The sequence below is a fragment of the Antechinus flavipes genome, chromosome 2 (genome assembly GCF_016432865.1).
Source record: "Antechinus flavipes isolate AdamAnt ecotype Samford, QLD, Australia chromosome 2, AdamAnt_v2, whole genome shotgun sequence".
NCBI classification, from domain to species: domain Eukaryota; kingdom Metazoa; phylum Chordata; class Mammalia; order Dasyuromorphia; family Dasyuridae; genus Antechinus; species Antechinus flavipes.
In genome coordinates, this window is record NC_067399.1 from 655,231,281 (window position 1) to 655,254,496 (window position 23,216).

Here is a 23,216-nt window from a genome sequence, read left to right on the forward strand (position 1 = left end):
AATCCCCACAAAGCATCCTTCCTTGCCCCCTGGCCCTCCAAAATACAGCTCGCTCCCCAGCCATAAATATATGACCTCAAAGGATCTTGCTATGAAAGGAGAGGCCTCTGGGACACCATCCCTGAGGGAGGGGGTTCCGAGGCTGAGGAAAGCCATCTCTTGCTCTGCCTGGGAGTTGGGTTGCAGTCGAAGCCCTGGGCTGAAGCGAGGGCCTCCCCTCAGTCTTTTGGCCACTCAGCCTTCAATTTTCTGCAGCCATGGCAGCGAAGGGAGGGGATGTGTGGCTCACCCCAAAGAACTGCTTACATTTGGCTTCGGATTCTGCTTAGGCACATGCCGTGGAGCACGTGGTCGGCCCGGAGTCGGGCACAAGCCCCGGACACGTCGGCCCAGCCGAGCGCCCGGCCGCACCTTCGTCCCCACACGGCACCCTCCGGCACCTCCTCCCCCTGAGCATGGCCCCAGCCCATTTCTGGCTTGACTGAGAGTCTCCCAGTCTGAGCCTTTAATGGGGTGGGAGAGATGAGGTAATCCCAGAGACCCCATAAAGCGGAGAATGGAGAGTTTACTTTGATCCACTCTCTAAATCCCCCTGAAATATCGTAAGAAGCCCTGTTGTGGTTGGGGGAGGAGGGAGGAAGAGCATCAGTCTTCCTGCTAGCAACAGGTCAAGAAATTCTGGCTAAAGGAGCCCACCGCGGGAATCAAGTGGTTTGGAGAAGGAGAAAAGAGAGATCAACTTACCCTGTGGGGATAGTCTCCACACTGACCCTGGGAAAAGAAAGACAAAGACGATTGTTAAGATGCCCCCTTCCATTCAAAGCCCGGTAGTTTCCACTGAGGGTTCCCCGATCTGCCAGTCACCATGCTGCTGGTATGCAAGAGAAACTTGGCCCTCTTTCTTTTCTATTCCTAGAATACAGTATACAGTACTGTATATGGTATACAGTAAGTGCTTAACAAATGCACGTTGCCTTAGACTAGCAGTGTCACCTGGGACAAGTCATTTTACTGTGCTGAGCATTTACTCCCATGTAAAAAGGGACAATGATTCCACACGTGTCTTATGGGGGTCAGCAAGGAGAAAATGCTTTGTAAACCTCAGGGTGTAAAATATGTAAGTATGATCACATTCTTCTTCTTTTTGGCTCTCTCTCCTCTGAGGGTACAGGAGGAAACTTGTCACTTCCCAGAACAGTATTTGGGCAGGGTTGGAATAACGCTCACCCTTTGGGTGAGCTCCAGAGCCCACTAGATTTGCTTCTCATCCAATTTTCTGTTTTCAAAATCAAATATAGCCGAATTAATAATAATAATAATAATAATAATAATAATAATAATAATAATAATGAACCAACTGTACCCAGAGGAGGCAGCTAGGTGGTACATAGATAAAATGCCAGCACTGGAGTCAGGAAGAACTATCTTCCTGAGTTCAAATGTGACCTCGGACATTGGGCAAGTCACTTAACCCTCGGTTTCTTCATCTATAAAATGGGTTGGAGAAGAACATGGCATATCACTTTAGTATTTTTTGTCAAGGAAACTCTAAATGGGGTCCTGAAAAGTAGAACATGGCTGAAAATGATTGAAAAATAACAACACATCCAACATGAACTGGAAGAGCACTGTAACCTTCAAAGCAGATGTCGGGCTCACCATATGAAAAGTCTGGCTCTACTGCCGGAGAAGAGCTAGCCTTGGACTCTCAGAGCAGGGAGGCTCCTCTTTGGCATCTCTCTGAGTCTATACCTGATAGGAATACCTCTGACAGTGGCCGTCTAGACTCTGTTGAAGACCTTCAAGGCCTGGGGGGGGGTCTCCTCAATAACCCCTTCCACTGTTGGCCAGCTTTCACGGGTAAGCCGTTATCCCTAAGCACACTGGATTTGTAGAGTGGAGGCGAGGTCTGCCCTTAATCGCTTACCAGATGTCTGATTCTGGGCCAGCCTCAGTTCCGTCATCTGCAAAACAGGGAGGCTGGACCCAATGGCCTCGAAGGTTTTTTCCAGTTCTAAAACTAGGAGTCTATATCATGTCTAATTGTTTCTAATTCCACTCTCCGGGACCCGGGAGGACACGTCTAATCCTTCTTCCTCCACCAGTCTACCTCCAGGCTAAACATGTCACCTAGCAATGGGTTAGAGTTGGAAGGGACCTTGGAGACCGGGTAATCTGCTTCCTGTCTCATACAGAAGTGGAAAATGAGTCCCAGGGAGGGGAAATTACTTGCGCAGGTCCAACAGGTAGTAAAGAACAAATCTAGCATTTGAACCCGGGTCTCTTTACCCTTCAGTGCCGGCTGGGAAAGTGTTACTTGCTTTTTGAAGACACTGAGACTGTTTAGTCTGGAGAGACGGGATGCGATTTCGGTCTTCGAGCATGTGGATGGCTGTCATGTGGAAGAAGGATTAGTCTCGTTCCGCTAGGCCCCGTGGGACAGAATCGGGAACAATGATTGGAAGTTGCCAAGAGACACGTTTCTGCTTAAAGCAAGGAAACCTTCCTGAGGACTGGAGCTGTCTTAATTGAAAAGGCTGCTGTTGGAGGTGGCGGGGTAGAGGAGCCCTCCATCTGGAGATCTTTGAGCGGAGGTTGGGGACCACTGCTCAGGGATGCTTGAAGAAGGGCTTCCTGACTGCTGAGGTCGCTTCCAGCTCTCCGGTTCTGTGACTCCTGATCCGAGGCTTTCTCCACTCTGCTCATTTTATCATTTTGTTGTTCAATGGTGTCGGACTCTTTGTGGGCCCATTGGGGGTTTTCTTGGCGGAGATACTGGAGGGATTTGCCATTTCTTTCTCCAGCTCACTTTACAGATGGGGAAACTGAGGCAAACAGGGTTAAGTGACTTGCCCAGCTAGGAGGTACCTGAGGCTGAATTTGAATTCAGGAAAATGAGTCTCCTTGACTCCAGGTCAGGCACTCTATCCGCTGCCTTTCCCTACCATGCTATACCATGTCAAATCATTGTCAAAAAAAATCAGCGCTAAGAAGCCATGAATTCTCTGCATCTCTTGAGAGGCTTCATATTTCATTAAAAATAAATCCCACAGGGGTAGCTAAGTGGTGCAGTGGATAAAGCATCAGCCCTGAAGTCAGGAAGATCTGAGTTCAAATCTAGCCTCAGACACTTAACACTTCCTGGCTGTGTGACCCTGAGCAAGTCACTTAACCCCAATTGTCTCAGGGAAAAAAAAATCCTACAAATCCACAGTGGGACTTACCTTTTCTCCTTTTTGTCCTGGGGGTCCCTACAAAGAGAAATTAGAAAAAGGAAAGAGGTGAGGATTGAGACCTGGGATAAAGAATATCCCTTCCTGGTTCTCCTCCCCCCTCCCTTCCCCAGCTAGCATCTGCCCGCTGAGACTTCCCTTTGTCTGCTCTGACTAGATCTTATAAATTGGCATGTTGTTTTCCCTTTAGACTGGGAGCTTCCTGGAGGCAGGGACTGGACTTCTGCCTTTTTTTTAGCCCCAGAATTTAGCACAGCGCCTGGCACGTAGTAGGTGTTTAATAGATACTGCTGACTCAAAGCTAGCTGGGAAAGCGCCAGACTCCGGCTGAGGACTCACCGGTTGTCCCTTGGGACCCGACAGACCCTGTGAGAAGAAGGAAACACTCAATCAGCCAAGACAAGTTGAGGAGTAAAAAGAAAATCAAAAGGTTTTCAGCGTTTTCACTGGCAGGGCCACTGCTTCTTCCCGGTAGCTGGTGACTTTCTAGGTAGAACACTAGGCCTGAAGTCAGGAGGACCTGAATTCTGCTCTTGCTTAGACTTTTTGCTCAAGTGATCTTGGACTCCATGTTTCAGCCTCAGTTTCCTCATTTGTCAAATGTGGTTAATTAAATAGCACGGCATAGGATTGTTGGGAAATCCTCTATGAACTTTTTTGTAATTTGTAATGAGTGCTTTGCAAAGCACAACATAAATGCTAGTTATTATTAAAACATCATCACTTATATTGAATTATAATTATATTAATATAATCATAATGTTAATAATTATTATTATCTCACTCAGAGTGGGGAGAGGGAAAGAAGGTGGAAGTGAGTGGGGAAAAGCTTGATTTATTTCTTTAACTGCCCTTGGCAAGCAGGTGGGGTGCCCTCCCCCTTCATTAAAAAACATCCAGGAGTAGTCAGGGGCGGGAGAGTCTTTGCCCAAAGTCTCCACCGACCCCAACCTCTACAGGAAGGAACTGAAACACGGTCTGGTATCACCAAGGCGCAGGAAGCAGGCGGAATGATGTTCAGTTTGAGGGGCATTTATCAACGAGGGGCCTACTGTGCACTGGGCCTTATGCCAGGGTCCAGGAACATAATGAAACACTTCCTGCCTTCGGGGAGAAGCGGACTTGGATCCAGCCTCAGACACTCATTGGCCCGATGACTCTGGGCAAATCCTTGAATGTCTCTGGGCCTGTTTCCTTATCTGTAGAATGAAGGTGTTGGACATATGATGGCCTCCAAGGGAGGGAGAGGAGGGGAGAGGGGAGAGACAGAGACACACAGAGAGAGACACAGAAAGAGAGAGGCAGAGAGAGAGGAAATGAGGGAAGGAGGGGGAGAGACAGAGACAGAGAGAGAGACAGAGACAGAGAGAGAGAGAGAGAGAGAGAGAGAGAGAGAGAGAGAGAGAGAGAGACAAAGAGAAAGAGAGACAGAGAGAGACAGAGAGAGACGCACACACAGAGACACAAAGAAAAAGAGACAGAGAAAAAGATAGAGACAGAGACACAGAAAGAAACACAGAAAGAGAAAGGCAGAGAGAGAGGAAATGAGGGAAGGAGGGGGAGAGACAGAGACAGAGAGACAGAGACAGAGACAGAGAGACACAAAGAGAAAGAGAGAGAGAGAGAGACAGAGAGAAACAGAGAGAGACACAAAGAGAAAGAGACAGAGAGAGAGAAAAAAGAAAGACAGAGAGACAGAGACAGAGAGACAGAAACACACAGAGAGAGACACAGAAAGAGAGAGTGACAAGAGACAGAGACACAGAGTGAGACACAAAGAGAAAAAGACAGAGACAGAGAGAGAGAGAGAGAGAGAGAGAGAGACAGAAAGAGAGAGAGAAAAAAGAGAGACAGAGACAGAGAGAAAGAGAGAAAGAGAGAGATGAAAGAGAGAAGAATGAGTGAGAGTCTCTGAAAGATGTCAGAAGGCGGAGGGCAGCAGCAGATGATAAACAGGGCAGGATAATTACTTTAAGCAGCGGTGCTGAATGAGTAGTTCCTAGCTGTCAAGTCAAAGGGAGGCCGGCGGGGCTGAGGGCTGTCTCCTTGTGATAGATGGTGATGAGGAAGGAGGGGAGGCAGAAGACAGACTGGGGTCTCTGGAGGAGGAGCGCACACACCTCCCCACATGCCGTCCCTCCTTTCCTTCCACTGGCTCTTTGGGCTTCACAGGGTGATGGGATCAGCCCAGTAACGGAAGGCCCGCAGACAGGCTGGGAAGACCGAAGCTGTGGGCCTAGGGAGTACATTTTCCTTCTCCTTACATACAAAGGCCGTGCTCACTGAGCTGGTAGGTACATCATCCCCGCCTCAGCTGTTTTACAGAAGGGCAAACTGAGCCCCAGAGAGAGGGGGAGATTAGCTACCCCAGCTCACGGCGCTTGTGAAGGGCCACAGTCTAGAGATGCGAGGGCAAGAAGCAGAGAAGGCGACTTCATCTTTATGGGTCTCAGTCTCCTCATCTGAAATATGGAGAAGCTGGACCCCCTGACCTCGTAAGCTCTAAATGTCCCCATGAACCTCGCTGGGATGCAACAGTAAATGTGAAAGTAAAGATCACCTCGGCTTGTGGTCTTGGCCCAGTCCCAGCTGACACGGAAAGCCCACGTGCCACCTCGGGAACGCTCTGGGCCTGCCGAGGGTCTCTACGATACCTGCCTGAGCCTCGGGGGACCTGCGACAGACCTCTAGAGCACTGATTTATGCCTTCCCGGTGCCCCTCCCTGGGGACATTATGTGTCACAGTCATTCGCGTGTGTGATTTCCCCTCTATGAGGGCAGGGACTCCTCCTCCGAGGTCCGGCTAAACCCTCTCTAGGCCCTTATCATGGGAGGAGAGGAGCGGTCACTCTCTCCAAACTATTCTCTCTTCCCGAGGCCTGCTTAGCTCGGTGTCCTGCAGACAGAGGGACTTCTAAAAAAATCTGGCAAGTGAATAAATGAGGGAACACAGCCGGGGCCCAGGAAAACGAAGAAACCTGTTCACGGTCACAGCCTGAGTGAGCTAGACTAGAACTCGGTCCCGCTTCCCTGTCTGGGTTTCCATCCAGGGGCAGAAGGTCTGGCCGCCATTTTTCAGGAGCTGTGTCCTGTGAGCAGCCGGGCCAGCCTTGGGAGAAGGGGGCTCGGGACTGGGCAGCCTGAGCCATTGTGGCTGGGAAGGGCCGCCCGAGGGGCCGGAAGGAAGGCCCGCCCCCCTCCAGGCCCTGCCACGGGGAGGACCCTGGGCTCACAGGTGTGATGCTGCCTGTGCTCCCGTGCTCGGCCCCTCTCCAGTCGGGCTCTGGCCTAGGGGGGCTTCCCCAACCCAGCAGGGCCCAAGCTCCCTGCAGAACAAAACAGCCACATACAGACAAGGCACATAAACACCCCCCTACAAACATACCCATACAAACACAAATACACACGAACACACAAAGACAGTCTCCCTCACAGACACAAGCACACACACAAACACCCAGAAATACCCACAAACCAGGAGGTGGAGGCAGGGAAGCCGGGCAGAATCCCTTCTCAGCCCCGGGGATTATCCAACAGGCAGCAGAGCCTGGAAATGCTTTTCATGTCTTTTGAATATCCCCATTTTACAGATGAGGAAATGAGGCTCAGAGAGATCTGGTGTATGAAGGGATTATGGGGGTGTAAAAGACATGGAGGGCTTGGGTCAGAGGACACAGGCTTGAGTGCTAGCTCTCATACTTGCTCCCTCAGTGATCTCGGGCAATTCAACTAAACTCTTCCCAGCCTTATTTTCCTGAGCTGTACAATAAGAGGAAGGGTCCAGAGTCCCTTCCAGCACCAAGGATCTCACAGCTACTGGGTCTTAGAGTCAGGACTCGAACCCAGGTCCACTTGCCCAAGGCCGAATGTGCCTTCCTCTGCTCCACAAGGAGGGAGGGCCAGCTAGCCTGGCCACAGTGGCTTCTCCCCTGCTGGGTGACCCAGGCTTGGGAACAAATGGGCTGTGCTTCAAATGTGAGGGCTCCCTGTTTCAACATGGTTTGTGCCATGGCCCGGGAGACCCCCCTCACCCCTCCATCCCTGCTACAAGAGCTTACCATCTCCCCCTTCGGGCCAGGGAAACCCTGAAAGAGAAGACAGTGAGAGCGACAGAGGATAAGTGCTAAACACAGAAGCCTGCTCCACCTCTTCACTTCCCTCCCTCCCTTCCTTCCTTCCTTCCTTCCTTCTTCCTTCCTTCCTTCCTTCCTTCCTTCCTTCCTTCCTTCCTTCCTTCCTTCCTTCCTTCCTTCCTTCCTTCCTTCCTTCCTTCCTTCCTTCTTCTTCCTTCCTTCCTCCTTCCTTCCTTCCTTCTTTCCTTCTTCTTCCTTCCTTCCTTCCTTCCTTCCTTCCTTCCTTCCTTCCTTCCTTCCTTCCTTCCTTCCTTCCTTCCACCAAAGCAGCTGGTTGGAGTGTGTGTGTGTGTATAAGGGACTGCGAGCAGTGCAAGATGCTTTTCTACTGAGGAAAAGTGTGATTCCCTTCCCAAACTTAGGCTACACTAAGGAGTCCTGGTTGCTTGAGTGGGAAAGACGGAGACACCCCGGCCTTTGTGGCTGAACTGTGTAAACATGGGCTAGTCCGTCCTGGGGATGCCAGCTGTTAGTTCTCTGGTCTTCAGTGTGTGTGGCCCTCAATGGGTGCAGAGCTGGCCCTGCCCAGGAGCAAGCTGGCATTTTCCTCCAGGAGCTCCTGAAGGAGCTGACTCCTTGCTGCCCACAGGCTCTGACACACCAACTCCTCCTTCGCTGCTTCACCCTCTCTTGGCAATGGTGGCAACGTGGGCATTCTTGATCCATGGGGACCTCTTTCTCTAGGCAGGATTTGGGTCTGGGGACTCCTCAGGGGAGAAAATCAGACTAGGCCCCTCCCCAATGCAAAACTCTACAAAAACATTTATACCAGGAGATATCCAGACAATGTAGGGAGGGGACTATTTTCCTTTTGTCTTCTATCTCTGTATCCTAGTGTCTGGCACACAGTAGGTGCCTAATAACTGTCTGCTTTTAAACTGTAAGAATGAGAGCTGAAATCTGAAACCAGGACTTCAAATTTCAAGGGGGAGATATTTCCTACTATACCGGGCAGGATCTAGAAATCGAATTTTGAATCTTGGCTGGGAAACTGTGGGCAAGTCCCTTCCCCTTAATGGGCTTCATTTTCCTTATCTATAAAATGGAGACAGAATATATGTTTTATGGAGAAACGATTTGGAAATGGAAATTAAAATGCTCCAGAAATGTCAATTATTCTTAATGAAGGGAAAGAAGTGAGGTGGAGGTGGTGGGAAGAGGGTGATGTTAGGGATGGGGGAGATCATGGGCTGAACGTATGTGAGTGAGTCCCCTGTCTTGTTTTTAATCTCTTTTCCCCGCTACCTGCTGCCTTCCTGAGTCCATACCCAATTCCAGCCCTGCCATGGCTCCCTCCCTTCCTCATCCCCCTTTCACTGTTCCCTTTGGCAAGCCTCTGGCTGTGAGCACTGGGCCTCAGATGTGTGCCTGTGAAATTCTGCTCCAAGGATGACCTTGGCTGTGAGGGCCGTCTCTTAAACGTTACACAGCTCTGGAACCCCTTTCCTTTCCCCTTTCCAAGGATAGAATTGTTGCTCTCCCAGATCCTTAAAGAGAACCATATTTTCTGTTCCTTTAATTAGCTCCAGAGATCTTCACAGCCAAGAATTTCTCAGGGCGCCCACAAGACTTAGGTGTACGTGACCTGGTACCAGGAGAAGGGTAAAACTTTAGCTCAAGGAAAAAGTAGTCACTTACTGGTTTGCCATCTAAGCCGATGGGGCCCTGAAACAGAGAAAAAGAGAAAAGGGTCAGTGTGTCCATTATGGGTTGTATGTGCCCTTAAACATCATGATGGCCTCTCTCCCAGGGAACCTTGCCTCTCCCACTCAGCCCCTGAGAAGAGGGCCATAAGGAAGAGGTACCTCCTGGGAACTGTGCTTTGGATGGAATCCCTCAGTCCCCAAACAGACTCCACTATTCAAAAATGGCACAGTGCATAAAGCACCCGACTTGGGGTGAGGAAGAGTTGATTCTGATTCCCACATGTGGCACTTCCAAATGAATGCAGTTAAATCATTTGACTTCTATATATCTCAGTTTCCTCATTTTGTAAATGAAAATATTGAATTAACTGACCTGTGTGATCCCTTCCAGTATATGAGCCTTTGAAAAATTCCCAGCATCCTTCTCTCCCATATGGAAGCTCAATATGTCAGCTGGTCTTTCTGTTGTGGTAATTCCCCTGGCTAGTGGGATTCGAGGCTCCTCTTCATGTTGACAAGACTTGTAGCTGTGTGTTTTATTGTCCCTGTTGCCACTTGGCTCTTGCCCATTTTCTACCTGTCAAACCTATAAACCGGCCACAATGGGAGCATCATTGGGCCACAAAGCTTCAGAAGGCCTTAGAAGGCAATGTGTGAAGAAGCTGAGAACTAGAACAACTAATAAACTTAGGATCATAGAGATCGAATTGGAAGAGACCTTAGAGGCCATTTAGCCCAAATCTTTCATTTTACCGGTGCGGAAATTGAGGCATGCAAAAGTAAGTGACTTGTCCAGGGTCATATAACTAGCCAGTTGCAGAAGAAGGATTCAAATCTAGGCCGGCTAGACTCTAAAATCTCTGATCTAGCCAGGCTGCTTCAGGTACCTTCCCCATTCCTTGGCTCCTGCAGCTGACTAGAGCACTGGGCCTGGAGTCAGGAAGTACTGAGTTCAAATCAAACCTCAGACACTTGACAGCTGTGTGACTCTGGTTAAGTCACCTAACTTCTGTCAGTTTCGTTACCTGTAAAATGGGAGTAATAGAAGCACCTTCCTCTCAGAGCTGTGGTGAAGATAAGTGTAAAGGGCTTTGTAAACTCTAAAATGCTATGGAAATATTAACGATTATTATCTCTTCTCTGTGTCTAAGCCAGGTTAGAGGCCCCTTCCCTCCAGGGTAAATCTTTCTGAATCCCCTATTATGGTAAAACGGGCAGTGGATCAAATGCTGGGTCTGGAATCAGGAAGAGGCACTTCCCTAAGTTCAAATCTTACCTTCCTAGCTGTGAGCCTGAACAAGTCATTTAACCCTGTATACCTCAGTCTCCTCATCTTTAAAATGAACTGGATATGAAAATGGCAACCCACACCACTATCTTTTCCAAGAAAACCCCAAATGGGGTCATGGACAGTCGGACACGACTGAAACAACTGAAAAACGTTGAAAATTACAGTGTCAGGCTGTGGGTGGTTAGAGATTTCTGGGTTTCATTGCTCTTTCTCTTTCTCTGTCTCTGTCTCTGTTTCTGTCTGTCTCTCTGTCTCTTCTCTCTGTCTCTGTCTCTGTCTCTATCTGTCTCTCTCTGTTTCTATCTGTCTCTGTCTGTCTGTCTGTCTCTGTCTGTCTCTCTCTGTCTCTGTCTCTGTCTCTATCTGTCTCTCTCTGTTTCTATCTGTCTCTCTCTCTCTCTGTCTCTGTCTCTCTCTCTCTCTCTCTGTCTTTCTGTCTCTCTCTCTTTCCCTTCCACCTCCCCCAGAAGTGGTCTGAGCTCAGAGCTATCCCACAGTCGGCCACACTTTTGGAAGGCTGAGGAGTAGAGCGTTCCATGAAAGAGCCACTGTTGCTTCCAGTGGGAATGTCAATGCAACTGGTAACTCAGAGCAATGAGGTCTGGCTGACATGGATGGACAGGGACATTACATAAACCCTCCCCCCTCACCGGAAATCCAGGAAAGCCTCTTGTGCCGGGCTGACCCTGAGAAGGAGAAAAAGAAAGAATAATCACAAAAGTGAACAAACCCAGGAGAGGAGAGCTCCTCCCACACAGAGGCTCCAAACCCCCTTTTCTTCTTACAGCAATAACTTTGGGTTCTAGAGCTGGGATCGACCTTGCTGATCATCCAGTGGAATCCTGTCATTGTACAGTTGTGGAAACTGGGACCCAGAAAAGGAAAGTAACATGCCCAAAGTTGTACACCAGGAAATGATGGGACCAAGATTTGAACCCAGGTTCACTGACTTTCCTTTCCCTACATATTGCTATTTTCTTTGAATGACAGAAAGAGAAGACAAAAACTAGTGAGCCTGGAGGGGGGACACACAGAGAAAAGCTGGAAGAATTTTCTGAAATTCATTCAGTCAACAAACATTTATTAAGTCCTGACTGTATGTAGAGCACTGAGATTCCTACAAAGTGCAAATGAGACATAGTCCTAATCAAAGACATGTAAGTATGCTTCATTAGGGGTTGTAACCGGGGATTTTTTGAAAATGCAAACATTTATTAAAGACTCTTTTATAAATGCTATTATTTTTATTCACATAAATGAAAACTTAGCTAAACTTAATTTTAAATTAGCAACTACATTTTATTTTAAAAATACAATTTTTAAACATGAGGTGGAAAATACTGTATTTGTTTGGGACCATTTTGATGTGGCAGGGCATACCCAGAATGCCTTGCACATGCGCCTATGTGTAGTTGGCAAATGTGCCTATTTTAAATTGGGGAGGGGGAAGGAGATAGTGATGGGTTCAAGGGGATTTCCTAGCACTCAAGATGGCCTTATGAAAGACAAAATAGTAGGAAGGGAAAAGAACTTGATTGGGAATCGGGAGAACTGGCCAGCTGTGTGATTGACCACAGGCAGATCACTTCCTCTCCCTCACTTTCTTTCTCTGTAACTTGACTTTATGCTATGAGTGGAAGGGAAGAAGATGAAGTGGACAACTCAATATTTGAGATGTGTCTCCATCCCTACCTAAATAAAAGGCAAAACTCACTTGGCACCCTGGGCCTGCTTCCTCATCTGTAAGATAATGTCCCACCTTCACAAAAAGGCACTTTTAGGATTCAAGGAACAAACACATAGAATCACACAAAATCCTGCCCCTTTGAAAACCTGGAGTCATCACCATATCTTAAGGAAACACTGGGAGTACTTCAGTGGAAAAATTGTTTTTTAAATTAATTAATTAATTTATGTTTCTTATTTATTATATTATATATATTATATAAATATTTATTATATATTTATGTTTTATTAATTATTAATAATTGATTTGTTAATTAATATTAATTAATATATATATTTTGCTGAGGCAATTGGGGTTAAGTGACTTGCCCATGGTCACACAGCCAGGAAGTATTAAGTGTCTGAGGCCAGATTTGAATTTAGATCCTCCTGACTTCAGGGTTGGTGCTTTATTTGCTACACCAACTAACTGTCCCCCAAGATATTTATATTTATAAGACTGTTCACCTGCTGAAAATCTCATGCACACATGTTGGGAACTGGGACAGCTGAGTACCTTGGGAATTATAGTTCTTTTCCCTCCTTATCTCCCCCCTTAGCCAGGGAGAAGGGGAAGGAAATGTTGAATGGGATTTGGGGATTGGGGACCAGATCTTGAGCCTTCTTCTCCTAAAGCTAGAAAAGGTGGGTAGTGGAATTTCCTCATTTGCCCATGAGTTTTCTGCAAGTGGGGTAATATGTTTTAAATATCATCATCATTTCCAAAGATATTTCTCTTTCTTCCTTCCCATGGAACCATCATTTGTAACAAAGAATAAAAAAAAAAAGGAAAACCCCAATTTAAACACACCCGCTGAGCCTGCCTGTACCCATAATTTTACTCTCTTTCCTTCATTTCTTCAGTGAAGGGAGGGAGGTGAATTGTCTCATTTCTTCTTTGGGACCAAACTTCTTGATTTTAATTAGTGTTCAATTTCTTTGTTTTTGTTTTTGTTTTGTTCTTTGTTGTGCTTTCTGAGTATAGTGAACTCTGTAGAATACAAGCCCAATGAAATAGGCAACCTGGAGTTAATATATCAGTCATCTTTTCCTGGGAAGTCAAGGAGGAGATATAAATAACAATCACACATACATCTCCTTCAGTTCTTCTCGTGGAGTTGATTGTATTGGGCATATCGCTTTCTTGGTTCTGCTTAGGATCATGGATCTACAGGGGAAGAGCCCTCGGAGAGCACTGAGTCCAATCTTCTCACCATACAAAGGAGGTAAGTGAGGGCCAATAAGATCAAGTAATTGGCCAAAGATCACACAGCTGGGTCGATGGCGGAATCTGAACCGAGGCACTGACTCCAGAATCGGGAACTTTTCCAGGTTGCCTTCCTCCATCTGCTACATTTTATCTGTCTTCCCACTCTTCTCTGAATCCTTCACTCATACTTCTTAGGGTGTAGTAACATTCAGTTACATTCACATACAATGATTTGTTTAGGCTCTAGCTACTTTATTTCCATTCCTTGTGAAGACATCAAACATTGCTACAAATTTTCTAGTTTACATGGGGCCCTCTTTGTATCCTTGAGATCCACGACTTGTCCAGCAGAGGGATTATCCACTGAGGATGGTGATCATGGAGTTCCCCAATGGGAACCATGGTACTATGGCTTCAACACGCGAACGCCTGAGTCTGTCTTTGGCGTCATTCACTCATGTTACGGCTTTCAGCACGGTTGGGAATAGAGAGAAGTCTCTGAAACCAAAGGAAGAACAATTCCAGGGAGACTTTAAACAAGTTTCCTCTTCTTTTGCCAATGTCAGTTCCGAACAATGAATTTGGGTTGATCTTGGGCAGGTGGGGATCACCACGGATGCTGATTGCGTGGCTACTTGTCCAGATTACCACGTCAAGCAAGTAAGGAAGCAAGCTCAATGAAATAGGAGTCCATAGCGAAGTCACCGGCCTTCTCTTCTCTAAGGTCTTTTTCAATGACCGACTAGCTTGGCCATTCACCATGCAGTTTGCAGGTTGTTGGGGTCTTAGACGTGCTTCCCCCTCTAAGCCCCTTCAGTGGGACCAGACTCCATCCCCCGGTTCTTTCAGAGCCTCTTTATAAACACTGACTCAATGTGGTGGAGGCCCATCCCTGATTTCTCCAATATCCCATCCATCCTGGGGCTGTCCATCTGTTATCCTTCACTCTCGCTGCCCAACAGCCCCACCTCCTTCTTCAGGCCTTAATGAAGCCTTTTATGTTCTTTCTCATGTGCAAGTCATCAGTGGGAAGAAACTGTTTACCAGTCAGCGGTAATTCCAAACTTCTCAGACATATGGCACTCTGGAAGAAGAGCCGTGTTCACAAAATGGGTTGTTGCAAGAAGTTTGGGGTCATTGAAAGTGCCTTGTGGTTTCCCAAATGGGGTCCAGCCTAATCCCAAGCACCCATAATTCACTAGAGCTGAAAAAGACCTCAGATAATCCAGTCCAAAAGGGTTGAGACTTGCCCCAGATCACATAGGGGGCAAATGTAGAAGCCAAGGTTAGGGCCCGGGTTTCTTGAATCCAAGAATCTTTCCGTGATATTTCATCGTCTCTAATTTCTCCTCCTATTTGATTCTGGTAATTGTCAGGTATGTCTCTGATCTAGGTACTGATGGTTGCCCTTTAATTCTGATCTAAGTATTGATGCCCATCTAGCTGGCTTTATCACTGAGATTTCTTGAAAAAATGGTTTGCAATTCCTTCAAGCAGAACCCAAGTAGGGGACGAGACCTGAATCCTTTCAGATTAAACACAACACCGGTGTGTCTCCCCTCTAACTCTAACCTTCGTCTGACTTCAACGTCCTTTCCTGCTCCACGATCCTAGGGATTCTTCTATAGGGAATTATTTGGCTAAAAGACATCTTTCTATAATTCAGTGTATATCACCTATCCTGCCAACCTACTCCACCCAGTGTCTGGTGTCTGCGAGTTGGAAGAGGGGTCAGAGAGGTACTGTGGGACCTACTTGTGGCAGACTTCCCAAAGGTTAGGAAGGGAGGGGAATCCATTCATAAATCAAAAGGCCCTCCCTCCGCCATTCAGGCTTCTCCTGGGGACAAGTGGTGCTAAGAATAGTTTTTGAGGAGAAAACCCGGAAACAGTTCAGTTTGGCCTTGGAAACTTTTGTGTAAACTTTCAGCTGCTCTCTGTTCTGCCTGGCCATAGATTAATCTCAACACCGAAAAAGGCTTGACAAAAGGTCAGGAGCAGGAGGAAAGCTCCTCGAGTCCCTTTTCTGGATGCTGTTTACACTGTACAGATATTCATCCCGTTTGTAAAAAGATGGCGGCTGCTCTGTCAGCAGGGAACAACTCTCAAGAATGAAGAGTCTAGCCAGATTAAAAAGCTTAAGGAGGCCCTTGTTGTTGGGATTCCCTCTGCTCCAGGGGAAATGAGAAAATCATTTGGCAGAAGGGCCGACTGTCCTCTGGGACCTTCCCATTTGCCTGTGTGTCTCCCTTCTTTCCTCTGCTCAGGTCTGGGACCATTTATCCGAGAGGAAGCTTGGAACTCTAATCAAGGCAACTATCTCAAGGAATGTGTTAAGAGACCGGTTCGGCCCTGGTCCCTCTTTTGAGAAATGAGAAATGTCTTGTCTCAGGTCACAAGGTCAACAAACTTTTATTAAATGCTTAGCAAGTGCCAGGCTAAGCTCTGAGGTTGCAAAGAAAGACCTTCAAGGCTCATAATCCAATGGAAAAGACAACATGCACATGATTATATTTATATAAAGACATACATATATACAATACACATTCATAAAAGAAATGTGCAGTATAAAGGGTAAATTGGAAGCAATCTCAGTGGGAAGACAAGAGCATTAAGAGGAATCAGGAAAGGAAAGGCACAAAAAAGGGCCAAGGTTTGGTGTCTGGCCCTTTGCCCCCAGAGCCATAGCACCATTCTGGTTATCTAGCCTGAACTCTTTATCCACAGAGGATACTCCTGATGAAGGTCTGAAGAGTTCACTGGAATCTCTGTCCTCCCTTAGGCCTGAGTGATAGAGAAAACAATGGATTTCCAAGCATTTGGAAGAGGACCACTAAATGGGTATACCTGGGATAAGCTACAGAGTTGACAGTCATGTCCAAACAGGGTCCTCATCCTAAAATGCCCTCATCTACATTGGCCAAAGAGAACAAGCTGAGACCGATAGCTCTGGAGAGGAAGAACTTAACTTTATCTTAGCAGAAAGACTTAGTGGACACTGGAATTGAAGCTAAGAAATCCTTGATTTGAATCCTAGATCTTCCATGCCTGTGTGATCTTGTGAGCTACCTCCCTTTTCAGGCTTTATCTGTCAAATGAAGAAGTTGGACTAGGTGACCTCAAAACCCCTTACAACTTTAAATTCGTGATCCATGATCCTCTGTTTATTCTTGACCTCTAGAATTAAGATTTCCTGCTCATGGATCCTCTCATTTGGCTCCAGCTCTGAGAGGTTAATTGATTTGCTCAAGATCATATGACTATTAATCATATTCCTGTGGGCAGAATTCTGATACACTCTCTTTTGACTGAGCTTGACTTCTGATTTATTTTACTTCATTAGATTGTAAGCTCTGCACTACAGGGGATGGTTTCATCTGCTGTATTCGTCATCTAGCACTGAGCCAGATATATAATAGGAGCTTAATAAATGCTTTTGATTGCTTCTCTGTCGCCAGTGCCTTCTTTCCCTAGAAAGGTTCTTCCTTTCTTGAAGGAACCACAATCATTGGTCTTCAAACGGTCCCATCCCCATTAGGTGATTGTGGTCTTATGCTCAGAATCACAGAATCCAAGAGTGGAAAAGAAACCAGTGGCCCTCCAGTCTATCTCATGCTGATTCTTTCCCACTCTGACTCCTATCTATCCAACAGGACAATGGGAATGTGTTCCTTTTTGCTAAAGGAGAAATCTGAGCGGGTGAAGAAGAAAGTGGCCAGGATGATGAGAGAATGGAAACATGCTATTCAAGGGTCGATTGAAACAAATGGAGATTGTTTAGCCTGGAGAAAAGATTTAGCTGGAATATAACAGCTGCTTTCAAAGATCCAAAGCACTGTCATGTGGAAGAAAAATTGGTCTTGTTCTTCTTAGCCTCAGAGGGTAGAACTGAGAGGAATGGGGTAGAAGCTTTAGGAAGCCAGTTCTCAGTTCAATAAAAGGAAATACTTCCTAACACAACCGATAAGGCTCCGAGATGGGGTGAGCTGTCTAGGAAGGCAGTTTCCCATCACTGGAGCTTTTCAAGTGAAGATCTGATGGTCATTCATCCTGTCATTGCATTTCAGAGGAGAGACCTGCTCAGGGACTAAATACTTTTCGAGCTTCTTCCTAGATCTGACATTTTGTAACTTCATCCTCAACATCCAAAGGTTTCATAATGTATCCAGGTGGATCCCAGGGGAGGATGTATGTGGCAACCACCTCCTCTGGTGAGGTAGATCACAGGATTTCAAGGTGACCTGTCACACGGCCATCAAGTCCACTCTTCTCATAATAGAGAGAAAGGATTCTCTATAATGAGAAAGGATTCAAATCCATGTCTGTTGCTTGAAATCCTCTCTTGCCATCGCACCACCTTTCCCTGCAGGAGGTGTGCCCCCCCTGACACTCCCTCTTTGTTGTCTGAGGAGTAGATGGGCTCCCTTTAACAGGAGAGCTTTTCGCCAACCCCGGAGACTTCCTGAGGTGCTACTGACAGGCTCAGCTGGAGGCTCCAGCAACAGTCCCTTCAGTGGTTTAGTATAAATCCATTAACCTCCCCCTCCTGCTGCCGCTAGAATGTAAGCCATTGTCTTCTCAAGGACCTGGGTCTGTTTTCCCTTTGGGTCCAACCATTCATCAGTCTCTCCAGAGTCTGGGACAGGTGGCCCCAGGAACTCTTAAAGCTGTTTCTTATTAGTAGCACTTAATTCAGAGCTTCCCATGGCTAAGTGGAAAACCACCTGTTTTCACTTCCAGACCCAGGCTGCAGGGTCCTGCCCCACTTGACCTTGACCTTCAAATGGCAAACAAAGGTCCCCTTTGTCTTACATAGACACACAGACACAGACACAGACACACACACAAACACACAGACACACACACACACACACACACACACACACACACACACACACACACACCACCCTAGTCACCCTAGGCCAAGAGTGCTGCCCTCTAAGGTCCACGTTCTGAAGATGAGAGGGAACCTTTTTGCTCTCCTGATGGAGCTGACTTGATGGAAGTGGCAATGAGACGCAGCCATAGAAGAGAGGAAAGAATGCTGGATGGGGGACCAGGGATCTAAGTTCATTTCCAAGCTTGGAAACTTTTAACTTTATCTTTGGTCAAACTTCTGTCTCTCTTCTGACCTCAGTTTCTTTCTCTGCAAAATGATCATGAGACAGATTTAGTCTAGAAGCAGGAGGCCGTGGTGCTAGGTTGGACATAAGACTTATAATGCACAAATGCTGCCTAGGGAGCAGGAGGAAAAAAGATTCTTAAAAGGAAGAGCCTTCGGTGGCCAAATGAGAAATGGAACCTGTGGCCCATGCACAAGCTAATTTTCATTGTTTTCAGGTAAAAATCATCAGTATGGTATAGAGAAAAGAATACTGTATTTGGATTTAGCAAGTCTTAGTTTAGAATCCCAGCTCTGCTGCTAATAGTAATAATAATAATAATAACTATTACTCTTCATATAGTTCTATGAGGTTTTCAAATATACATTGTCTCCTTTGATCTTTAAAATAACTAACCCCATTTTGCAGATGAAGAAACTGAAGCTGATAGTGACTTGTCTGGGAGAGATACACAAATGCACAGAGAGATGCTCTCATAATAGATTAAGAGCTACTGAGTAGGAGCAGCCACAGGCAAGCCTCTATTCTGATGGACAACAATGAGTGCCGTAAGTAGTCACCGGGAGCCATTGAATGGCTGAAGTTGATTTTCAGCATTGTATGAAGAAGGAGGCAGTATGATATAGTGGAAAGAATAATGGATTGTTCCAGGAGGCCTGGATTCTGTCCTGGTCCTGTCGCTCACATGCTGTGTGAGTTTGGGTAAGTCTGTTCCTTTCCTGGAGCCCCATATTCTTTCTCTGTATATAAAATAAAAAGGTTGACCTACACATCTTCCTGGTCTGATGGTCTAAGCATTCTCTTTTAATGGCTCTCAACCAGGTATAGGCTGGTAAATGTTTAATAATCAGCTCTCTTCTTCCCCCAAAATAACAATTTTACTTATATATGGAACACTTAAAAGTTTAACTTGCATTAACATTTTCTCCATCACTTTCTTGAATCTAGACAGTCCCAAACCCAATAAATCAAGCCTCAATTTGTTGTTCTTGCCAGTTTCCAATGTATAAATGGTCACGCTCAAAATTAACAATCGGCTCTCAGGATCTGGCTTAAGCGGCTTACCGCATATCCCTGCTCCCGGTTTGGATATTCCAAATTAATGGAATATTCATGTTCCTAGGAACAGCAGCATTCTATATTCCACATTCCATGGGCCCTTCCAAATCTTTGGAAAACTTGGCTTGTGAACCCCAATCTGTAATTCATTCATTCATTTATTCATTCATTCAGCCAATAAACACTTATAAAGTGCCTCCTATATGCCGGGCACTGTACTAAGAATTGGGGATTTAAAAAAAGGCAAAAGGCAGCCCCTGCCCTCGAGGAGTTTACACTTTTATCGGGGTGACAACATGTATACAAATATATACAAAACAAGCATATGCAGGATAAATAGACAATGATTAAGAGAGAAAGCCCTGGGAATTAGGCAGGGCTGGGAAATTCTGCTGCTTTAATACCATGACTGAGTCCAGCAGGAAGTTCCTTCCCTTGCTTCTGTTCCTAAGGAAACCATATTTCGAGGCTCCGGATGGAAGCTTCTTGATTTGTTACAGAGCAGAGCCTATCAGCGTAGGGGATAAACGCAAACCTTAGAGAAGAGACCACTTAGATTTAGGCCCGAATGTCTGGGCTGTGGCCCCTGAAAACTTGGATACCTTGTGGTGAGTCAGGAGCGGAGGCGAGCCCATGATGAGGTTGGACGTGGGTCTGCCATAAGCAGGGCTGTGCTTTCTCTCCCTCTTTGCCACAAACAGCAGACCCACGGAGCAGTTCCGTGACCGAAAGGCCCAGCCTGGCAAAGCCTCCCAAACCCTTGCACGAGGCTATAATTTGGTTATATTTAGGCAGGCCCCGTTTTTTGGAAAACAACATCAATCTGGTCCCATCTACTAAGCCACATCACATGTTGTGGCTGCCCTGCCCAGAGGGAACTCAGCCACTGAGCTCTCCTTTCTGCGCTCTAAGTCTTATTCAGTAGCTCAGCCACAGTCCTCACCCTATTCCAAAAGAAATGAGGAAGCAACTTACCGGGGGACCGCGAGGACCGATAATAGACATTCCAGCATCTCCCGGTGCTCCCTGTATGGAGAGAAAAAGGAACGAAGAGAGACAGAGGGAAAGATGGAAGGAGACAGAGACAGAGATAGAGACGTAGAGAACGACCCGGTCAGAGACATCCAAGGATTAAAACAGAGTCACAGATACAGAGAAAGCAAAGAGACAGAAAGAAAGGTTCACAGAGAGACAAAGAGGAGAGAAGATTGAAGGAATGATAGAGAAATAAAGAAGAGAAAGGGGATAAAGGGAAGAAGGGGGAGGATTGGTAGAGAAAGGGACAAGAACAGATAGGAGAAAAGGAAGAGAACTGGAAAGTGAGGAAAGAGGAGAAGGAAAGTGAGGAAATGGAAAAACAGAGAGAAGTGCCAGAAAGGGAAGTTGGAGAAATAGATGGAGAAAAGTGGAAGAAAGGGGATATGGTAAGGAAAGAAGAGAGGAAGAGCAGGAGGAGAAACAATGGGTAAGTGAGGCATGAGAGATAAAAGATCCCTAACCAAGATTAAACCTAGGGAAAAGGGCAGGAACCATGAACCTGGAGCCAGAGCCGAGAAAGGAGACGGATCCCAGTGATTCAATAAGAGAAAGGAATAATGGGTAGGCCATGGTGCTTGCCCTAGCGATTTTGCCACTTTGTTCTGACTCATGGATCTAGAGCTGGGAAGTCATCTAGTTAAAGGCTTTCTAAACTTTTTCTACTCGTAACCCCTTTTTTTATATGATCCCAGTTATAAAATAGTAGACAAAGCATTTACTGATAACAAATGATCATTTTGCAACCCTCACATTAGATTACATGGTCCCATTGTGACCCAGAGTTTAAGAAGCTTTGATCTAGTTCAATACTCTCATTTTACAGATGAAGAAACTGAGGTTCACAGAGATTGAGGGGGTTGCCTGGGATCATACAGGTAATAAATATCAGAGATGGGAGTTGAGGATAAAGTCGGGGCTTTTTCTGCTGGACTGGGATATCTCCTGACATGGAGGACCCCACAAAGCGCCATATCATTGAGGATCCTTCACTTCTTCTAGAAAGAAAAGCCAACTTGTTTCTATCTCCAGACATGCAAACTCTATGACTCACATCTTCTCATCTCTTGAGGGTTAGAAGGAGGCCCTCAAAGTTGTGGGTGAACTTCAAGAAGATCTCTTAGAGTCCAGTGCCTTTAGGGCTTAGTTTGAAGAGATGTTTCCACTAAAGCCCGCCCCAAGGTTTCATGGGTAGGTAAGTGACCTTGGATCCCGCTAAAGTTAAGGTTTCAAGAATGGATGTGGAGCATGGCCCAGTCTGCTGCTGAAAGACCAACCTTGTTCTCTTCAAAGAGACTCGCTGATTAAGAAATATCAATTAAGTGCTTAGTGTTTGCCAGGACCTATTAATAGGACCAACACCCGATGGCCAACCGCCATGTCCTAAGAAGACTGATGTGGACAGGGAGACGATACCCATGCTAACACTGATCCCTGAACGTGGAAAGGAGAGAGGAGAAGTGACTGAGAAATGCCCCCATTTCTCAGAGCTAAAAGAGAAGACCCCTTTTTTGGGGTATTTTGGGGTCAAGAAAACTAATCCCCCAAAAGGAGATAATGAAACAAGAGATGGGCGGCATCAAAATACGCTTCAAGGGATACCTTCAGAACCAGACAATGGAGACCACCAGGGACTGCATCTAAGCAGATCTAGCTTGAGGAGTGTTGCCAGCACTCCTCAGAAAGTCCACTCCATCCAAAGGATCGTAAAGCTGGGGCTGGAAGAGACTTTATAGGCCATTTAATTCAATATCCTTAAACTACAGTGACTGGTGCCTTAAGTCCCATAGGTCAGATCTGAGGCAGATTTTGAGATCAGGTTATATGACCCTAGACCCAGTGCTTTTTCCAGTATATATTCTTTTTTTAAGTGAGCTCAGATTTGATACAAGGATACCCAGAGGCATGGGAGAAAGGCAATCCTGGTAACTAAGCCCAGAATAGGGCCGGCAGCTCCCTGGAAGGATAGGTGGAGGGATCTGGGGACCATTGCTCCTGTCTTGCTCCTGTAACCATCTGGGGGGAGGTATTTATTTTGGCCTTTGTGTGCCTAGATACTAGCACATTGCCTGGTACCCAGTAAGCACTTAATAAATGTTTGCTTGATCGAGGGCAAAATGATCACTGATGGTAATCTGATCCCAAGGGAGCCTGGATTTTCTTTTCTTATTTCTTCATCATGCAAGTATATGCATTTGGGGGAAGGGGAGGAGAATAGAAGCATCTCTTGATAATCTATTAGCCAGCCATCTATAAAATGAGGGGGCTAGACCAGATAACCCCCTAAGGACCCTGGAGGGACTAGTCCTTTATACAGTCTCCTAAATGACAACACCCATTTCCACACAACAAACCTCTTAAAGATCATTCTAGCTGAGGATTCTAAAGCCCAGAGGATGGCTGACTGAACCAACCCATTTCACAGAATTCTCACAGAATGTCGAGGGGCATTGTAGCCTGAGGTGATGACTTTTTCCCTACTCTCTTGAAAAAAAAAACTAGGCATAATAAATAAGGAAAAATTTGCTTTACTGCTTCCATTTTCCCACTTACTCACAAGCCAGTTCAGATTTGGTTCGGTCCTGGAGTGAAAGTGGGGTGAGAGGGATCCTTATTTTTCTTTCCTTGGATTTGGGGAGTCGGGGTCACTCATTATTATATCCCAGGATTTAGAGTTGGGAGAGCCTTGGAAATCATGGGGCCATAGGGACTTTAAAAGTCAGACAGCCCAATCCCTTCATTTTTACAAATAAGGAAACTGA

General features: G+C 46.2%; 1 protein-coding gene across 1 annotated transcript in view; it reads right to left on the minus strand.

The window, feature by feature from the left end:
* The window catches only part of COL13A1 (collagen type XIII alpha 1 chain), a 118,799-nt gene that overhangs the window by 84,098 nt on the left and 11,485 nt on the right, over nucleotides 1–23,216 (minus strand). The window contains exons 4-10 of the mRNA XM_051982548.1: nucleotides 20,395–20,445; nucleotides 10,954–10,989; nucleotides 9,005–9,031; nucleotides 7,292–7,318; nucleotides 3,573–3,599; nucleotides 3,225–3,251; nucleotides 745–771 (exon numbers count right to left, since the gene is read on the minus strand). Of these exons, the coding sequence (XP_051838508.1) occupies nucleotides 745–771; nucleotides 3,225–3,251; nucleotides 3,573–3,599; nucleotides 7,292–7,318; nucleotides 9,005–9,031; nucleotides 10,954–10,989; nucleotides 20,395–20,424 (201 nt within the window). The 5' untranslated portion in view covers nucleotides 20,425–20,445. The remainder of the gene's footprint in view (nucleotides 1–744; nucleotides 772–3,224; nucleotides 3,252–3,572; nucleotides 3,600–7,291; nucleotides 7,319–9,004; nucleotides 9,032–10,953; nucleotides 10,990–20,394; nucleotides 20,446–23,216) is intronic.